The sequence below is a fragment of the Chiloscyllium plagiosum genome, unplaced genomic scaffold (assembly GCF_037043375.1).
Source record: "Chiloscyllium plagiosum isolate Xiang-an unplaced genomic scaffold, Cpla_swu_hap1 HiC_scaffold_4, whole genome shotgun sequence".
NCBI classification, from domain to species: Eukaryota; Metazoa; Chordata; class Chondrichthyes; order Orectolobiformes; family Hemiscylliidae; genus Chiloscyllium; species Chiloscyllium plagiosum.
The window spans coordinates 130,696,653-130,713,039 of record NW_028270142.1 but is presented as its reverse complement, the minus strand read 5'-3'; the positions used below and the strand labels follow the sequence as shown (position 1 = coordinate 130,713,039).

The following is a 16,387-nucleotide window of genomic DNA, read 5'->3' as shown; positions in this document are numbered from 1 at the left end:
AGTTAGCACTTCCCAACATTCTAGATCTGTTCATATAAAGTAAATTTAAACAATGCACCGCTGATTATGAACCAGGTCTGTTCATCCAATGTGGCCACAAATGGCTGTTTCACGCTGCAATATAAAGATGAGGGGCACTATCTCCTGCAGTCTCCATAACAAAGAATATGTAAATGAACCTAGCAGAATATGAATAAGCTTTAGTTATAAGAGCTTTGTGAGGAGACCAGTCATCTAGCCAGAATACTATTAAAAAGGACCTTTGGGCTCAATGTGCTGCACAGCAATACATACAGATGATATAAAGCCACTCATTATTATCTGGAATGTGAGTGTGTTACTGTGGCCCCAGCTGGCTAATAAGGAATACGGAGTTAGGACATTAACTGACTTGTAGCAAACTGTCAACTTGTCGACAGCGATATGCATCACCCAGACAGACACTCCATGTGATTTTCTTTTTTATCATCACTAGGTCAAAACTGGCTGTCACAGGGCATCTAATGGCGTCTGCCACTAATTCATCATTGCTTGGCATGTTCAGATTGTTAAATAGTTTGTGTGAGGAACCTGCGAGCTGATAACATCGTAGGAAGGGAAAACCAGGCATCTTTTATGTGAGAGATCAGATAAACAACTGTGTATCTCCACAAAGTGCGAGCAGCAGCGGAGGTAGGACGAACTCGGAAGACTGCAGATAAGGTAAGGCAGTTTTTATTAAAATTACTTACCGGTAGCGGGCAGCTGTGTTTTTCTCTTTCACAGAAGTAGCGGGAGCAGCGGAGGAAGTGACGGGGACCAGAGGAGTAGCCGGGAAGGTAAGCAGTGAGTACAAATACTCACCCTTCAATGCCAACGGCCATTTTAAGTGCGAGTAGCAGCGGAGAAGGAACGGGAGCAGCGGTGAAAGTGATGTGGACCGGAGGGGCAGCCGGGAAGGAAAGCAGTGACCATATATATCAGCAAGACGGCTAAACCCGAGATTCTACTACTGTAGTGTCTCCCACCCGTCCTCCTCCTTTAACCTAGTTAATAAGTAGGAAGAGCGGGAGCGACGACCAGGGGACTGCCGGTAATATATCTGGGCAGTGGCCGAACCCAAGACACTACACATGCTGTGTCTCCCACACCCCTCTAACCAAAAATAGGAGTCTGGTTTGTTATGGTAAGGATTTTCTATTTCTTTATCGGTGAATGGTTAAAAATTTACTTTTTATGGTTTATATATTAATTGGTTTTTAGAAAAAGACTATAGCAGAGAGGTATCAGAAAGTATTTTAACTCAAACCTATACAAAGTAATAAAGTAATTAACTAAGCAGAGATGGCTGGGCAGGTGATGTGCTGTAGCTGTATGATGTGGGAGCTGGCTGATCCCATGTGAATGGCAGTGACCACATCTGCAGCAAGTGTTGGTTGCTGGAAGAACTCCGGCTCAGAGTTGATGATCTGGAATCTGAGCTTCAAACACTGCGGCACATCCGGGAGGGGGAGAGTTACCTGGATGCTTTGTTTCAGGAGGCAGTCACACCTGGGAGATTAAGTAATTCACATTCAGTTAGTGATCAGGGACATCAGAGTGTGACTGTAAGTGAGGCAGACAGGGAGAACCTGAGTTCAGGAGTGCAGGAGCCACAGCCCTTGACCTTGCCCGACAGGTATGAGATTCTTGCTCCCTATACGGATGAGGAAAAGGGCTCTGGACAGGATGAGCCAGGTGACCACGGCACCATGGTGCAGAAGGCCATTCAAGAGGGGGGAGCAAAAAGACAAGTAGTTGTTATAGGGGATTCTATAATTAGGGGGACAGATAGTATCCTATGCAAGCCGGATCGGGAGTCTCACATGGTGTATTGCCTGCCCGGTGCCAGGCTGCGGGACATCTCCGGCCGGCTTGAAAGGATATTGGAGCGGGAGGGGGAGGATCCAGTCGTTGGGACTAACAACATAGGCAAAGCTAGGGCAGAGGACCTGTTTGGGGATTATCAAGCACTAGGAAGGAAATTGAAGCACAGGTCCTCAAGGGTCATAATCTCCGGATTACTGCCTGAGCCACATGCCAATTGGCATAGGGATAAGAAAATTAGGGAAGTAAACACGTGGCTAAGGGATTGGTGTGGGAAAGAGAGATTCCATTTCATGGGGCATTGGCATCAGTTTTGGAACCGGGGGGGATCTGTACCGTTGGGATGGTCTCCACCTGAACCGATCTGGTACCAATTTTCAAGCGAAGAGGATAAATAGGGTGGTCAGTAGGACTTTAAACTTCTGAGTTGGGGGAAGGGAAAGTGAAAGCAACAGGGAGTATGGAGTTAAATAGAAAGATAAGCAGGAGGATAGCATGTATGCAGGTGGATTTAACCTTGAGGCAGATTAGGAATGCAACAAAAAGGAAGGATAACTTAGGACATCTTATGACTTCCAATATCTCTAATGATAAGAATGTTAGCATTAAGGCACTTTACCTGAATACTCGTAGCATTCGTAACAAAGTAGATGTACTAACGGCACAGATCATCGTGAATGATTATGATGTGGTAGGCATCACAGAGACATGGTTGCAGAGGGTTCAGGACTGGCAGGTAAACATCCAAGGATTTACAACTTATCGAAAAGACAGGGAGGTGGGCAGAGGGGGCGGGGTGGCCTTGTTAGTTAAGAACAAAATTAAATCTATGGCACTGAATGACATAGGGTCGGATGATGTGGAGTCTGTGTAGGTGGAATTGAGGAACCACAAAGGCAAAAAAACCATAATGGGAGTTATGTACAGACCTCCTAACAGTGGTCAGGACCAGGGGCACAACATGTACCGGGAAATAGAAAAGGCATGTCAGAAAGGCGATCATGGGGGACTTCAATATGCAGGTGGACTGGGTAAATAATCTTGCCAGTGGATCCAAAGAAAGGGAATTCTTGGAATGCTTACAGGATGGCTTTTTGGAACAGCTTGTCATGGAGCCCACAAGGGAGCAGGCCATTTTGGACCTAGGGCCCCACACCTCAGGAGGGACATACTGGCACTGGAGCGTGTCCAGCGGAGATTCACACGGATGATCCCTGGAATGGTAGGTCTAACATACGAACGGCTGAGGATCCTGGGATTGTACTCATTGGAGTTTAGAAGGTTAAGGGGAGATCTAATAGAAACTTACAAGATTATACATGGCTTGGAAAGGGTGGACGCTAAGAAATTGTTTCCGTTAGGCGGAGAGACTAGGACCCGTGGGCACAGCCTTAAAATTAGAGGGGGTCAATTCAGAACAGAAATGCGGAGACATTTCTTCAGCCAGAGAGTGGTGGGCCTGTGGAATTCATTGCCACAGAGTGCTGTGGAGGCCGGGACGCTAAATGTCTTCAAGGCAGAGATGGATAAATTCTTGATGTCACAAGGAATTAAGGGCTACGTGGAGAATGCAGGTAAGTGGAGTTGAAATGCCCATCAGCCATGATTAAATGGCGGAGTGGACTTGATGGGTCGAATGGCCTTACTTCCACTCCTATGTCTTATGGTCTTAATCAGTCAGACAGAAGTGTTAGGAACTAGACATTACAAGAACCAAGGTGGAAATGGAATAAAGAAGTGGGTAAATTCAATGTCAAATCAGGTACAAAAGAAAAATAAAGAGAGAGGTTCAGAAAGACTGCAAAATAAAGGACAGAGAGTAGACGTTAAGCTTCTTTTATTTTTGTTTGAATTTTTTAAATAAAAAACTTCAACAACAATTAAAAGCTGTAGGAATGAGACCCTTTGATGGTAGTGATATTGTCAATGGACTAGTATTCTAAAAAGGTTAATATTCTGGGAACCTTGATTCGAATGGCATCATTTAAGATGACCAAATGTGAATTTAATTAATAAAACTGTAAAGTAAAGAAAGAAAAACAGCTGGTCTAATGGTAACCATTAAACCATTATCAGTAGTTGTAAGAACTCATCTGGTTCATTAATGTCCTTTAGGGAAGGAAATTCTGACATCCTTACCTGGTCTGGCCGACATGGTCTTGAATGGTCTCTGAAATGGCTTAGCAAATGTTTGAGAAAAGGGATGCCTTGAAAAGCATGAAAGTGGATAAATCCCCAGGACCTGATCAGGTGTACCCTAGACCTCTGTGGGAAGCTAGGGAAGTTATTGCTGGACCCCTTGATGAGATATTTGTATCATCGATAGTCACAGGTGAGGTGGCAGAAGACTGGAGCTTGGCTAACGTGGTACCACTGTTTATGAAGGGTGGTAAGGAAAAGCCAGGGTACTATAGACTGGTGAGCCTGACATCGGTGGTGGGCATGTTGTCGGAGGAAATCCTGAGGGACAGGATTTTCATGTATTTGGAAAGTCAAGGACTAATTAAAGATAGTCAACATGGCTTTATCCGTGAAAAAATAATGTCTCATGGAACTTGATTGAGTTTTTTGAAGAAGTAACAAAGAGAATTGATGAGGGCAGAGCGATAGATGTGATCTATATGGACTTCAGTAAGGCGTTCAACTAAGGTTCCTCATGGGAGACTGATTAGCAAGGTTAGATCTCATGGAATACAGGGAGAACTAGCCATTTGGGTACAGAACTGGCTCAAAGGTAGAAGACAGAGGGTGGTGCTGGAGGGTTGTTTTTCAGACTGGAGGCCTGTGACCACAACGTGTGCCACAAGGATTAGTGCTAGGTCCACTGTTTTTCATTTATATAAATGATTTGGATGTGAACATATAGTTAGCAAGTTTGTAGATGACGCAAAAGTTGGAGGTGTAGTGGAGAGCTAAGAAGGTTACCTCAGAGTACAGTAAGATCTTGATCAGAAGGGCCAATGGGCTGAGGAGTGCAGATGGAGTTTAATTTAGATAAATGCAAGGTGCTGCATTTTGGAAAGGCAAATCAGAGCAGGACTTACACACTTAATTAGTTATAGAGTTATAGAGATGTACAGCACGAAAACAGACCCTTCGATCCAACTTGTCCATGCCGACCAGATATCCCAACCCAATCTAGTCCCACCTGCCAGCACCTGGCCCATGTCCCTCCAAACCCTTCCTATTCATATACCCTTCCAGATGCCTTTTAAATGCTGCAAATGTACTAGCGTCCACCACATCCTCTGGCAGCTCATTCCATACACGTACAACTCTGTGTGTGAAAACGTTGCCCCTCAGGTCTCTTTTATATCATTCCCCTCTCACCCTAAACCTATGCCCTCGAGTTCTGGATTCCCCCACCCCAGGGAAAAGACTTTGTATATTTACCCTATCCATGCCCCTCATAATTTTGTAAACCTCTATAAGGTCACCCCTCAGCCTCTGACACTCCAGGGAAGACAGCCCCAGCCTGTTCAGCCTCTCCCCATAGCTCAAATCCTCCAACCCTGGCAACATCCTTGTAAATCTTTCTGAACCCTTTCAAGTTTGACAACATCTTTCCGATAGGAAGGAGACCAGAATTGCACGCAGTATTCCAAAAGTGGCCTAACCAATGCCCTGTACAACCGCAACATGACCTCCCAACTCCTGCACTCAATACTCTGACCAATAAAAGAAAGCATACCAAATGCCTTCTTCACTATCCTATCTACCTGTGACTTCACTTTCAAGGAGCTATGAACCTGTACTCCAAGATCTCTTTGTTCAGCAACACTCTCTAGGACCTTACCATTAAGTGTATAAATCCTACTAAGATTTGCTTTCCCAAAATGCAGCACCTCACATTTATCTAAATTAAACTCTACCTACCACTTCTGAGCCCATTGGCCCATCTGATCAAGATACCGTTGTAATCTGAGGTAACCTTCTTCGCTGTCCACTACACCTCCAATGGACTTCAGTAAGGCATTCAGTAAGGTGTCATCTACAAACTTACTAACTATACCTCTTATGCTCACATCCAAATCATTTATGTAAATGATGAAAAGTAGTTGACCCAGCACCGATCCTTATGGCATTCCACTGGTCACAGGCCTCCAGTCTGAAAAACAATCCTCCACCACCACAAACATCTGTCTTCTACCTTTGGACCAGTTCTGTATCCAAATGGCGAGTTCTCCTTGTATTCCATGCGATCTAACCTTGCTAACGAGTCTCCCATTGGGAACCTTGTTAAATGCCTTACTGAAGTCCATATAGATCACATCTACCACTCTCTGCTCATCAATCCTCTTTGTTGCTTCTTCAAAAAACTCAATCAAGTTTGTGAGACATGACTTCCCACGCACAAAATCATGTTGCCTTTCCCCAATCAGTCCTTGCCTTTCCAAATACATGAAGAGAAAGTAAGGTCTGCAGATGCTGGAGATCAGAGCTGAAAATGTGTTGCTGGAAAAGTGCAGCAGGTCAGGCAGCATCCAGGGAACTGTTCCCTGGATGCTGCCTGACCTGCTGCGCTTTTCCAGCAACACATTTTCAGCTCTTTCCAAATACATGTACATCCTGTCCCTCAGGATTCCCTCCAACAACTTGCCCACCACTGACGTCAGGCTCACTGGTCTCTCGTTCCCTGGTTTGTCCTTATCACCTTTCTTAAACAGTGGCATCACGGTAGCCGACCTCCAGTCTTCCGGCACCTCACCTGTGACTATTGATGAAACAAATATCTCAGTAAGAGGCCCAGCAATCACCTCTCTAGCTTCCCACAGAGTTCTAGGGTACACCTGATCAGGTCCTGGGGATTTATCCTCTTTTATGCATTTCAAGACATCCAGCACTTCCTCTTCTGTAATATGGACATTTTGCAAGATGTCACCATCTATTTCCCGACAGTCTATATCTTCCATGTCCTTTTCCAGAGTAAATACGGATGCGAAATACTCTTTTAGTATCTGCCCCATCTTCTGTAGCTCCACACAAAGGCCGCCTTGTTGACCTTTGAGGAGCCCTATTCTCTCCCTCGTTACCTTTTTGTCCTTAATGTACTTAATTGGATGAAGGCAGTTCTGACAACACAAGAAGCTTGATACCATTGAGGACAATGAAGCCCACTTAACTAGTAGGTTTGAATCCACAAACATTCACCCTCCCCATTGACACTCAGTAGTAGCAGTGTGTACCATCCACAAATGCACTGCAGAAATTCACCAATGCACCTTAGACAACATCTTCTAACCAACACACTACCAGTACGGAGGACAAGGGCAGAAAAAAATGAGAACACCACCATCTGAAAATTCCCCTCCAAGCCACGCACCATCTGATTTGGAAAGATCCCAGTGTCACTGGGTCAAACTTCTGGAGCTCACTCAGATTTGCCAGTCTACCTACAAAAGAATGGACTGCATGATTCAAGGCTACAGTTCTCCATTGCCTTCTGATGGGCAATAAATGTATGGTAAAGTCCTGGGGAGTGTGGTTGAACAAAGAGACCTTGGAGTGCAGGCTCATTGTACCTTGAAAGTAGAATCGCAGGTTGATAGGATAGTGAAGGCGGCATTTGGTATGCTTTCCTTTATTGCTTCAAGCATTGAGTAAAGGAGTTGAGAGATTATGTTACAGCTGTACAGGCCATCAGTTAGGCCACTTTTGGAATATTGCATTCAATTCTGGTCTCCCTGCTATAGGAAAGATGTTGTGAAGCTTGAAAGAGTTCAGAAATGATTTACAAGGATGTTGCCAGGATTGGAGGGTTTGAGTTATCGGGAGAGGCTGAATAGGCTAGGGCTGTTTTCCCTGGAACGTCGGAGGCTGGGGGGTGACCTTATAGAGGTTTATAAAATCATGAGGGGCATGGATAGGATAAATAGACAAGGTCTTTTCCCTGGGGTGGGGGAGTCCAGAACCAGAGGGCATAGGTTTAGGGTGAGAGGGGAAAGATATAAAAGATACCTAAGGGGCAACTTTTTCACACAGAGGGTTGTACGTGTATGGAATGAGCTGCCAGAGGAAGTGATGCAGGATGGTACAATTACAGCATTTAAAAGACATCTGGATGGGTATATGAATAGGAAAGGTTTAGAGCAAGTGCTGGCAAATTGGACTAGATTATGTTTGGATATCTGGTTGGCATGGATGAGTTGGACCGACGGATCTGTTTCTGTGCTGTACATCTCTATGACTCAGACCACGATCAAAGCATTGGAAGGATGAGAGGGATCTGATTAAAGTGTATAAAGTTCTAACAAGGCTGAGTAGACTAGATAAAGGGAGGATGTTTTCCCTGATTGACAACTCTAGAACCAGGAGTCAGTCTCAAAATATAGAGCACTCTGGAATCACAGAGACCAGAAATCCACGCTGAAGTCGCCATGCTGGGCCACTGGGAGGACATTCGGGTAGACCATTTAGGACTGAGGTGAGGAAACATTTTTTCATTCAAAAGGTTAGTGAACCGGTGGAATTCTCTACCACAGAGCCACAAAAATATATTCAGCAAAGAGATAGGTCCTATTTTTTAAAGAAATGAAAGGCATTAAGAGGTATGGGGGAAAAGCCAGGATATAGCATTGAGTTAGAGAATTAGCTGCTATCCTCCTGAACGGTGGAGCAGAATGGCCCATTCTGCTCCTGCTTTCTATGTTTCATTGACATTGCCGCTACACCATTGCCAACATCAAGTGGCCATTAAACCAACAAGGGGAAAAAACATATTTGATCTCAGCTACACCAATCTGCCTGTCACAGATCCAACTGTCCATGAGGCCATTGGTAGGAGTGACCACAACCTAGTTTTTGTAGAGACAAAGTCTTGCATTCACCATGCTGTATTGGAAAACTCCAAACAGTTCGAACAACTCAAAACTACAAATCAATGAAATGCGCTAGGGCATCATCAGCAGAATTGCATATTCCAGCTCATCCACAATTCTTTTTCTGATATTGTATATCAATATGCATCACTCGCTCATCCAGAATTGGAAAAGTTCATCGATTTCACTTCCATTTTCCACCCTGCTCTCACTTTCACCTGGTCTATCTCTGACTCCTGCTTTCCCTTTCTCGACATTTCTGTTTCCATTTCTGGAGATAAACTAGCTAATAAAAACTACTATAGACCCACCGACTCCCAGAGCTACCTGGACTATACATCCACGTGCCCTGTTTCTTCTAAAGACTGCATTACATTCTCCCAGTACCAGTCGCATATATTCCAATGAGTCCAACTTTGACAAGGGAGCCTCGAAAATGACCACCTTCTTCCACAGCCGAGGATTCCCAAGCATCGTTGTTGACAAGGCTCTTAATTAGGTCTGACCCATCTCCCACACTTCCGCCCTCACCCCTTCTCTTCCCTCCCACAACAGTGACAAGGTTCCCCTTGTCCTCACTTACCATCCCACCACCATCCACATCCAGAAGATCATCAACCACCATTTCTGCCACCTCCAGTGAGATGCCATCACCAGGCACATATTCCCCTCCCCTCACTTGTCCACCTTGCACAGGGACCATTCCCTGGTCCATTCTTCCTTCACTCCCAACACGCCCCTACAGTCCCATAGCACCTTCCCCTGCAACCGCCGAAGGTGTAACACTGCCCATTTACTCCTCCCTCCTCAGCATCTCAGGGACCAAACATACCTTCCAGGTGAAGCAGCATTTTACCTGCAGTTCACACAATCTAGTCTACTGCATTCACTGCTCACAATGTTGTCTCCTCTACATTGGGGAAATGAAGCATTGACTGGGTGTCTGCTTTGCAGAACATCTACGTTCTGCCCGCAAAAAAGACCCTGAGCTTCCAGTTGCCTGCCACTTTAACACACCACCCTGTTCCTTCGCCAACCTCTCTGTCTCAGTCAGGCTTGCTGCAGTGTTCCAGCAAAGCTCAGTGCAAGTTGGAGGAACAGCATCTCATTTCCTGCTTGGGGACCTGCAGCCCTCTGGACTCAATATTGAGTTCAATAATTTTAGGGCCTGAACTCTCTCATATCCTAGCCCCCTACCACACACCAGTCCTTGTTATCACGCAGTCTGCCATTACACACTATCTATTGTTAGCCACTAACAGTCTCCACAAACAGCTATTCATTCCCCTAGCCAGATCATTATCCACTCCTTAGTTTGTCCAACTGTACTTCTCTCTGGACTCTATCCCCAACCATCATTTACTCCTTAAACCCTCCCCTCACCCTGTCTTCTGCAGATAAGCTGATATTCTTCCTAACTACCACTAGTTCTGTGGGTCACTGGACCCCGAAACATTAATTCTGATTTCTCTTCGACCATCACCATCAGCCAATGGAAGCATGGAGACTGGAGGAGAGCACGCCATGAACAGCACCAGCCATACCTAACATGTTGATGTTATGAAGCTTGCATGTCAAACAACTTAAGCAATAAGTGATGGACAGGGTTAAGCAATCACACAGCTAACAGATCAGCTCTAAGCTTGCACTCCTGTCTCATCCAATCTTGAACGATGGTGGAAAATCAAACTCCCTGGTAAGAGGAGGCACACATATCCTCAAGCTCAATGATGGGATGATCCAACACCTCTGTGCAAGAGACTGAAGCTTACGCATGGATTTTCAGCCGGAAATGCCAAGTGGATGATCCATCTCGGCCTCCTTCTGAGGTATTGCGCATCAGAGGTGCTGGTCTTCAGCCAATTCATTTCACTCCACTTCAGAAAAACTCTTGATTGGCTTGAGTGATAAGAAGTACAGGGAAAATAATAATGATTGTTGGACGTCAATAATTTCACTTCAGGAGTTTCTCAAGGAACCCTGGCACAATCATCTACAGTTGCTTAACCAATGACCTGCCCTCCATCCTGAGTTCAGAGGTGGGGTGTTCACTAATGATTCAGAAAATTCATAAATTGTTCAGCACAATTTCTGACTCCTCAGACATTGAGGAAGTTCCTCAAAGACCTAGACAACATTCAGAGTTGCATCAATAAGTGACAAGTAACACCCACAACATACAGGTGTCAGACAAAGACCATATTTAACAAGAGAAAATCCAACTATCACACTTTGACGCCCAATGGCATTACCATTTCTGAGTTGCTTTTCATTATCATTCCTGATGGTTACAAATGAGCAGAAACTGAACTGAACCAGCCATATAAATATTGTGATGACAAGAGCAGATACGAGACTCGAATCCTTCAGCAAGTAACTCCTGAATCCAAAACTCCTGTCCATCATTTGCAAGACTCTGTCAGGGCTGCAACATTTCAGGTTGTGTAGTTGAACATGCATACAGCCACTCTAACATTCTGAACATGGTCGTTGGCATGGCAACGCAGATCATAGCAATGACTGCCGATTCTATCTCCCAATGCCATGCTCGGAGATCCACTCAGAAGAGAACGGTTAGAATGAACACTGGTCAGGAGGGTAACAGAATATTACCCACTTGCCTGAAATCCTAAAGTTTCAACATTCAAGAAGTTCAGCATTATCGAGCAAACTAGACTGACAACACATCTACCAACTTAAACTTGTACTCCCTTCACCACTGATCCACAGTCATAGCAGTGTGTGCCATCTACATGATGCACTGCAGCAATTCAACAAGGCTCCCTACACAGCATTTTCCATACCCACCAGCAGTATCATCTGGAAGGACAAGGGCAGCTGTTTCATCGCAAGTTCTCCTCTAAGCCACACACCATCCTGATTTCACAGGAATGCAGAAGTATTATGGTGCAGAACAGGCCATTCAGCCAATCATCTCTGCACCAGCTCTTCAAAGAGCATCACTTTCTGGTATGCATGAAAAGCTGCCTTTTCCCCCATACCTTTGCACATTATTTGTATGCATTATTTGGTTGCCTCAGTTTAATCTACCTCCACCATAATTCCAAAGTAATGCATTCAAGGCCTTAGCCATTTGCTGAAAGAACAAGTTATTTCTCATATCATATTTGCTCCTTTCACAAAATCACTTTAAATCTACATTCTCTCATTCGTAATCTTTTTTACGATCAGGAACAGATTCTCCCTAACTATGATACTTAGCTGCTCAAGATATTGAAAACCTACATTAAATCTCTTCTCAGCCTTTTTCTGTGCAAGTAGAACATACCCAACTGCTTTAATCAATCCTCATAACTGAAGTTTCTCATTCCTAGAACAATTCTTGTAATCCGCTTCTGTCATCTCTCCAAAACATTCATATCTTTCCTATAATGTGGTGCCCACACTATTCAATACTCCAACTGAGCTCTAACAAGGGGTGGCACAATGGTTAGCACTGCTATCTCACAGCACCAGGGACCAGGCTTCGATTCCAGCCTCGGGTGACTGTCTGTGTGGCGTTTGCACATTCTCCCCGTGTCTGCATGGTTTTCCTCCGGGTGCTCTGGTTTCCTCCCACAATCCAAAGATGTGCAGGTCAGGTGAATTGGTCAAGCTAATTTGCCCATAGTGTTCAGGGATGTGTAAGTTAGAGTCATAAAGAGTAACAGCATTAGTTAGGGGTAAATAGGGGAGTGGGTTACTTATCAGAGGGTCAGTGTGGACTTGTTGGGTGCAGTCGTCTGTTTTCTCACTGTAGGGATTCTATGGTTCTTTGATAAAGTTGCAAAATGCAATTCAGTGAGGCAGAGAGAGATGCTTTTCTTTCTGTGAAGTTACTGACACAGGGGTTCGGTCCTAACACCAACATTTTAGGAGTTTTGAGTTTCTGGTGCATGTTTGCTGTACAACTTGGGGTACAAATAACTATAAGTACCATAACATCCGTCTCACCCTTTACTTTGACAGCAATATCTGGCTCATTATAAGGCCTCTATCTATATGCTCTACTTTCCTAGTGTCCACAATGAAAACGTGCACACCTGAGGTAGAGGCTAAATAGGCTGGTGCTATTTTCCCTGGAGTGTTGGAGTTCATAAGGTCATGAGGGACATGAATAGGGTGAATAGGCACAGTCTTTTCCTCAAGCTGGAGGAGTCCAGAACTAGAGGACATAGGTTTAAAGTGAGAGGGGCAAGATTTAAATGGGACCTAAGGTGTAACTTTTTTCATGCAGAGGGTGGTGTATGTATAGAATGAGCTGCCAGAAGAAGGGGGTGGAGGCTGGTACAACTACATTTAAAACATTTACAATATCTGGATGGGTTTATGAATAGGAAAGGTCATGGATCGAGAGTGTGGTGCCGGAAAAGCACAGCAGGTCAGTCAGCATCCCAGGAGCAGGAAAGTCGGGCAAAAGCCCTTCATCAGGATTTCCCTTACAAGGTCATGGGCCAAACGCTGGTGAATGGGACTGGTCGGCATGGTCGAATTAGACCGAAAGGTCTGTTTCCGTGCCGTGCATCTCTATGAGTCCGAGAGGGACCATTTCACAGTTTGCAATGTCCACACATCGGGTGCCCCATTGAGATGAGGGTTTGTGCGTGTGTGCGTGCCTGCGTGTCTCACCAGTCATTCCAACATTCAAAAAATGCTCATTATGTAAAACTACAGCCTTGGTTCACGGCCCTCCTTCCCACAAAAAAAACCCCGAAAACGTCTATTATTTATCCATCCGGCAACCGCTATCTTTTAAGAAGCGAGTCAGAAAACTGATATCCAACCAGAAGTTCCTAGCCAGCCCTCACTCCGTCAGACATCTCCCGTTGGCTCATTTCGAATCTGACAGGATACATGGCTCTGTTTGAAACCAGATCCAGCTATGTTAAAAATAAACACAAGCGCTGGTGTGGAGAGGCGACACGGCAAAGCATAATACTCTACCCACAAACTCCACTTCTCATCAAACTATACATTCAGCCCAATAAGAAACATTCCCCTGACAAGTATTTTTCAGATGTCACACAACACGCTAACAATAATCGTGCCTGATGAAGGAGCAGCGCTCTGAAAGCTAATGCTTCCAAATAAACCTGTTGGGACTATAACCTGGTGTTGTGTGTTTTTTTTTTAACTTTATAATTGTTAAATAATGAGGAGGATTCCGTTCAAACTTATCACAAATAAATGAGTCTTCTTGACCAAAAAAAAGGGACTGTGTATCGTGTATATCGACACAAAAAAGTGACGAAATTTACAATTGTAATTGGGAATCACGTCTGAGGGAATCTCCAACTAAATTTAAGATAGTAATCGTTTATCATATTTTATTTTTAAAAAATTAAATTGCAATTGGGGATCATACACGAGAGAAATGTTCAATTTTTTAAAATGACTACATTTAAGATCATAATTGGGCATCATACATCTTCATTTGTAAAGGGACGATATTTAAAACTACTGTCATTGGGGACCATAAATCTTAAAAACAATTAGCGGAATGAGATCAAAACCATGTTCAAGGAGCGGCGCTCCGAAAGCTAGTGCTTCCAATTAAACCTGTTGGACTGTAACCTGGTGTTGCGTGAATTTTAACTATGTTCAAATCGAAGTGAGGAAATAATTAAGGGGACGTTAGGTGTAACACTGAAGGAAGTAAATATCAAAACACAATCATATTAAATAATTAAACCTGTTAAATATTTTTGGTGACACGGAAGAGATAATCAAACGGGGATACCATCACAAACGGGAGGATTTTGGTGGTAAAAATGATCTAGCAAAGAGACACAGGAAGGTAATGTTAGTGGCGGGACAGCGCTGTGAGCAATGTCTGAACAGTCTCTGTCTCTCTCACCTTAAGATAGTCGTTTTCCGAGCGGAGTTCCTCGATCTCTCTGAGCAGCTCCTGGTGCTGAGACCTCCCACCGCCTTCCACAGTCTCGGTGGCCGGGCTGCAGGCGTTGCCGGCCCTCGACTCCTGCCTGGCTTTGCCGGCCTTGGGTCCGTGTTCCCCATCGGTAAGGTGGCTGCCTTTACCCGGGGACCGGCGCTGCTGCTGCTCTGGAGCGAGGGGCGCCCCGGCCTCCTGCTGCTGCTGCTGCTGCTGCCGGCTCTCTCGGCACCTCCTGCCGCTCTCCGCGTCGCTGGAGCCGGTGCCCGACTCGGCGTCGCTGGTGGTGGTCATTTCCCCGGCTTGCGGGCGCTGCTCGTCGGAGAGGGGCTCGGAAGCGCAGTCGGACAGGTCTGAGCTGCTGTCGGTGTGGCTGGTCTTGGCCAGAGGAGAGGGGGATGGAGCCTGGGCTGTTGCTGCTGACAGCCCGGGGCTGGGCTCGATCAGGAGGCATTTCTTGGCTTTTCTGAGCTGCTGCTGCTGCTGCCCTCCTCCCTGCTGCTGCTGCTGGTGATGGTGATGCCTGCCCTTGTCCGGGTGCCCCTTGGAGCTGGAAACCCTCTTGGCCGGGTGGGGGGCGGACAGCGAGGGAGACTTGGCCGCTTTGCCCCCGGCCGAGGCTTTGTCCTTCGCCCCCAGGACCCCGCTCCTCCTGGAGAGGCGGCTCTGAGCGGGCGGCAGCAGCAGACCCGGGAGCTGCTGGTGCTGCTGCTGCTGCTGGTGTGTGGGCTGCAGCTGGGGCTTGGAGAGAGGGAGGGTGGGCGAGGAAGGCAGCACCAACCCTCCGGGTTTGGGGGGCAGGCAGAGCTTGGCAGCAGACGCTCGGCAGTGAAGATCCTTGAGGGGTCTGGCCGGGGACGGAGCTCTGTTCAGCCGCTTTCTCTCCACGTACTGCTGCTGCTGCTGCCTGATCTCAGGGCTCCCATTCACCGTCTCCATCCCCGCCGCACTCCTCCTCCAGTCCCTTGCAAAAACACACCGGCTACCCCTCTCTCCCCTTCTCTGAGCATCACTCCTTCCTGAACGATTGTGCTTCTTCACTTCCCCCCCTCCTCCTCCTCCTCCCCAACCACCTTAAGTGTGGCTGACCGCCCGGATCCAATTGTATTTAAAACCCGTCACACACCAGCCTCGACATTTGCAAATGGAAATGAATGACCATTTCCTCGCCCTCTCCGATTTGCACCGAGCACTGTATCTCTCTCTCTCTCTCTCTGATGAAGCAAATCTCTCCCTTGCTCTGTTGTGGGCTAGATTTCCACCATACCTGGCTTTTTTCTCATCTCTCTCCCCCCCTTCTCTGCTCCCGACCTGATTAAGACAGAGAAAAATTAAAAAAAAACTGCAGCCTCGCCTAACGCCGGTAGCTGAACGCATGCGTGTCTATTCAAGCCAGACCCCTCAGTGTAAAGCAATCATCGAGAGCCAGATCTGATGTAGTAAATGCAGCCGGCAGCTTGCATCGTTGTGCGTGCGTGCACACCTACCCCCCCCCCCCCAAAAAAAAAACGCTTACTGTTTATATGCGTGTAATTGAATGTTGAATATGTTTGTTTGTTGCTGCAGGGCAGTCGCCTATCGTTCCTTTTGATGTGAGCCATCATTAAGGATAGCCAGTCATTCTAGGATTGATTCATTTCGATCTGCACGCCAGGGGAAGAAAACAAAATCACATTTTAAAAATAAATTGTGTTTTTTCCCCATCTTTTTTGAACGCTCTCTTTCATCCTGGCCAATTTGTATCCCTCAATTACGGTCACAAAGACACATTTGTGTGAGTTTGTTGCCTGCAAACTGACAGATTCGTTCCCCACGTTTTAATGGCGAGAGC

The 16,387-nt window shown here is 45.8% G+C and overlaps 1 protein-coding gene across 3 annotated transcripts in view; it reads right to left on the bottom strand.

Moving 5' to 3' along the window:
* mtcl1 (microtubule crosslinking factor 1) overlaps positions 1-15,960 on the bottom strand; it is a 211,681-nt gene extending 195,721 nt beyond the window's left edge. For 2 of the 3 annotated variants that reach the window (XM_043687777.2, XM_043687778.2), the window contains exon 1: positions 14,521-15,960. In XM_043687777.2, the coding sequence (XP_043543712.2) occupies positions 14,521-15,495 (975 nt within the window). In that variant the 5' untranslated portion in view covers positions 15,496-15,960. The remainder of the gene's footprint in view (positions 1-14,520) is intronic. The other variant, XM_043687776.2, reaches the window with a different exon arrangement.
* Positions 15,961-16,387: the final 427 nt, after the last annotated feature.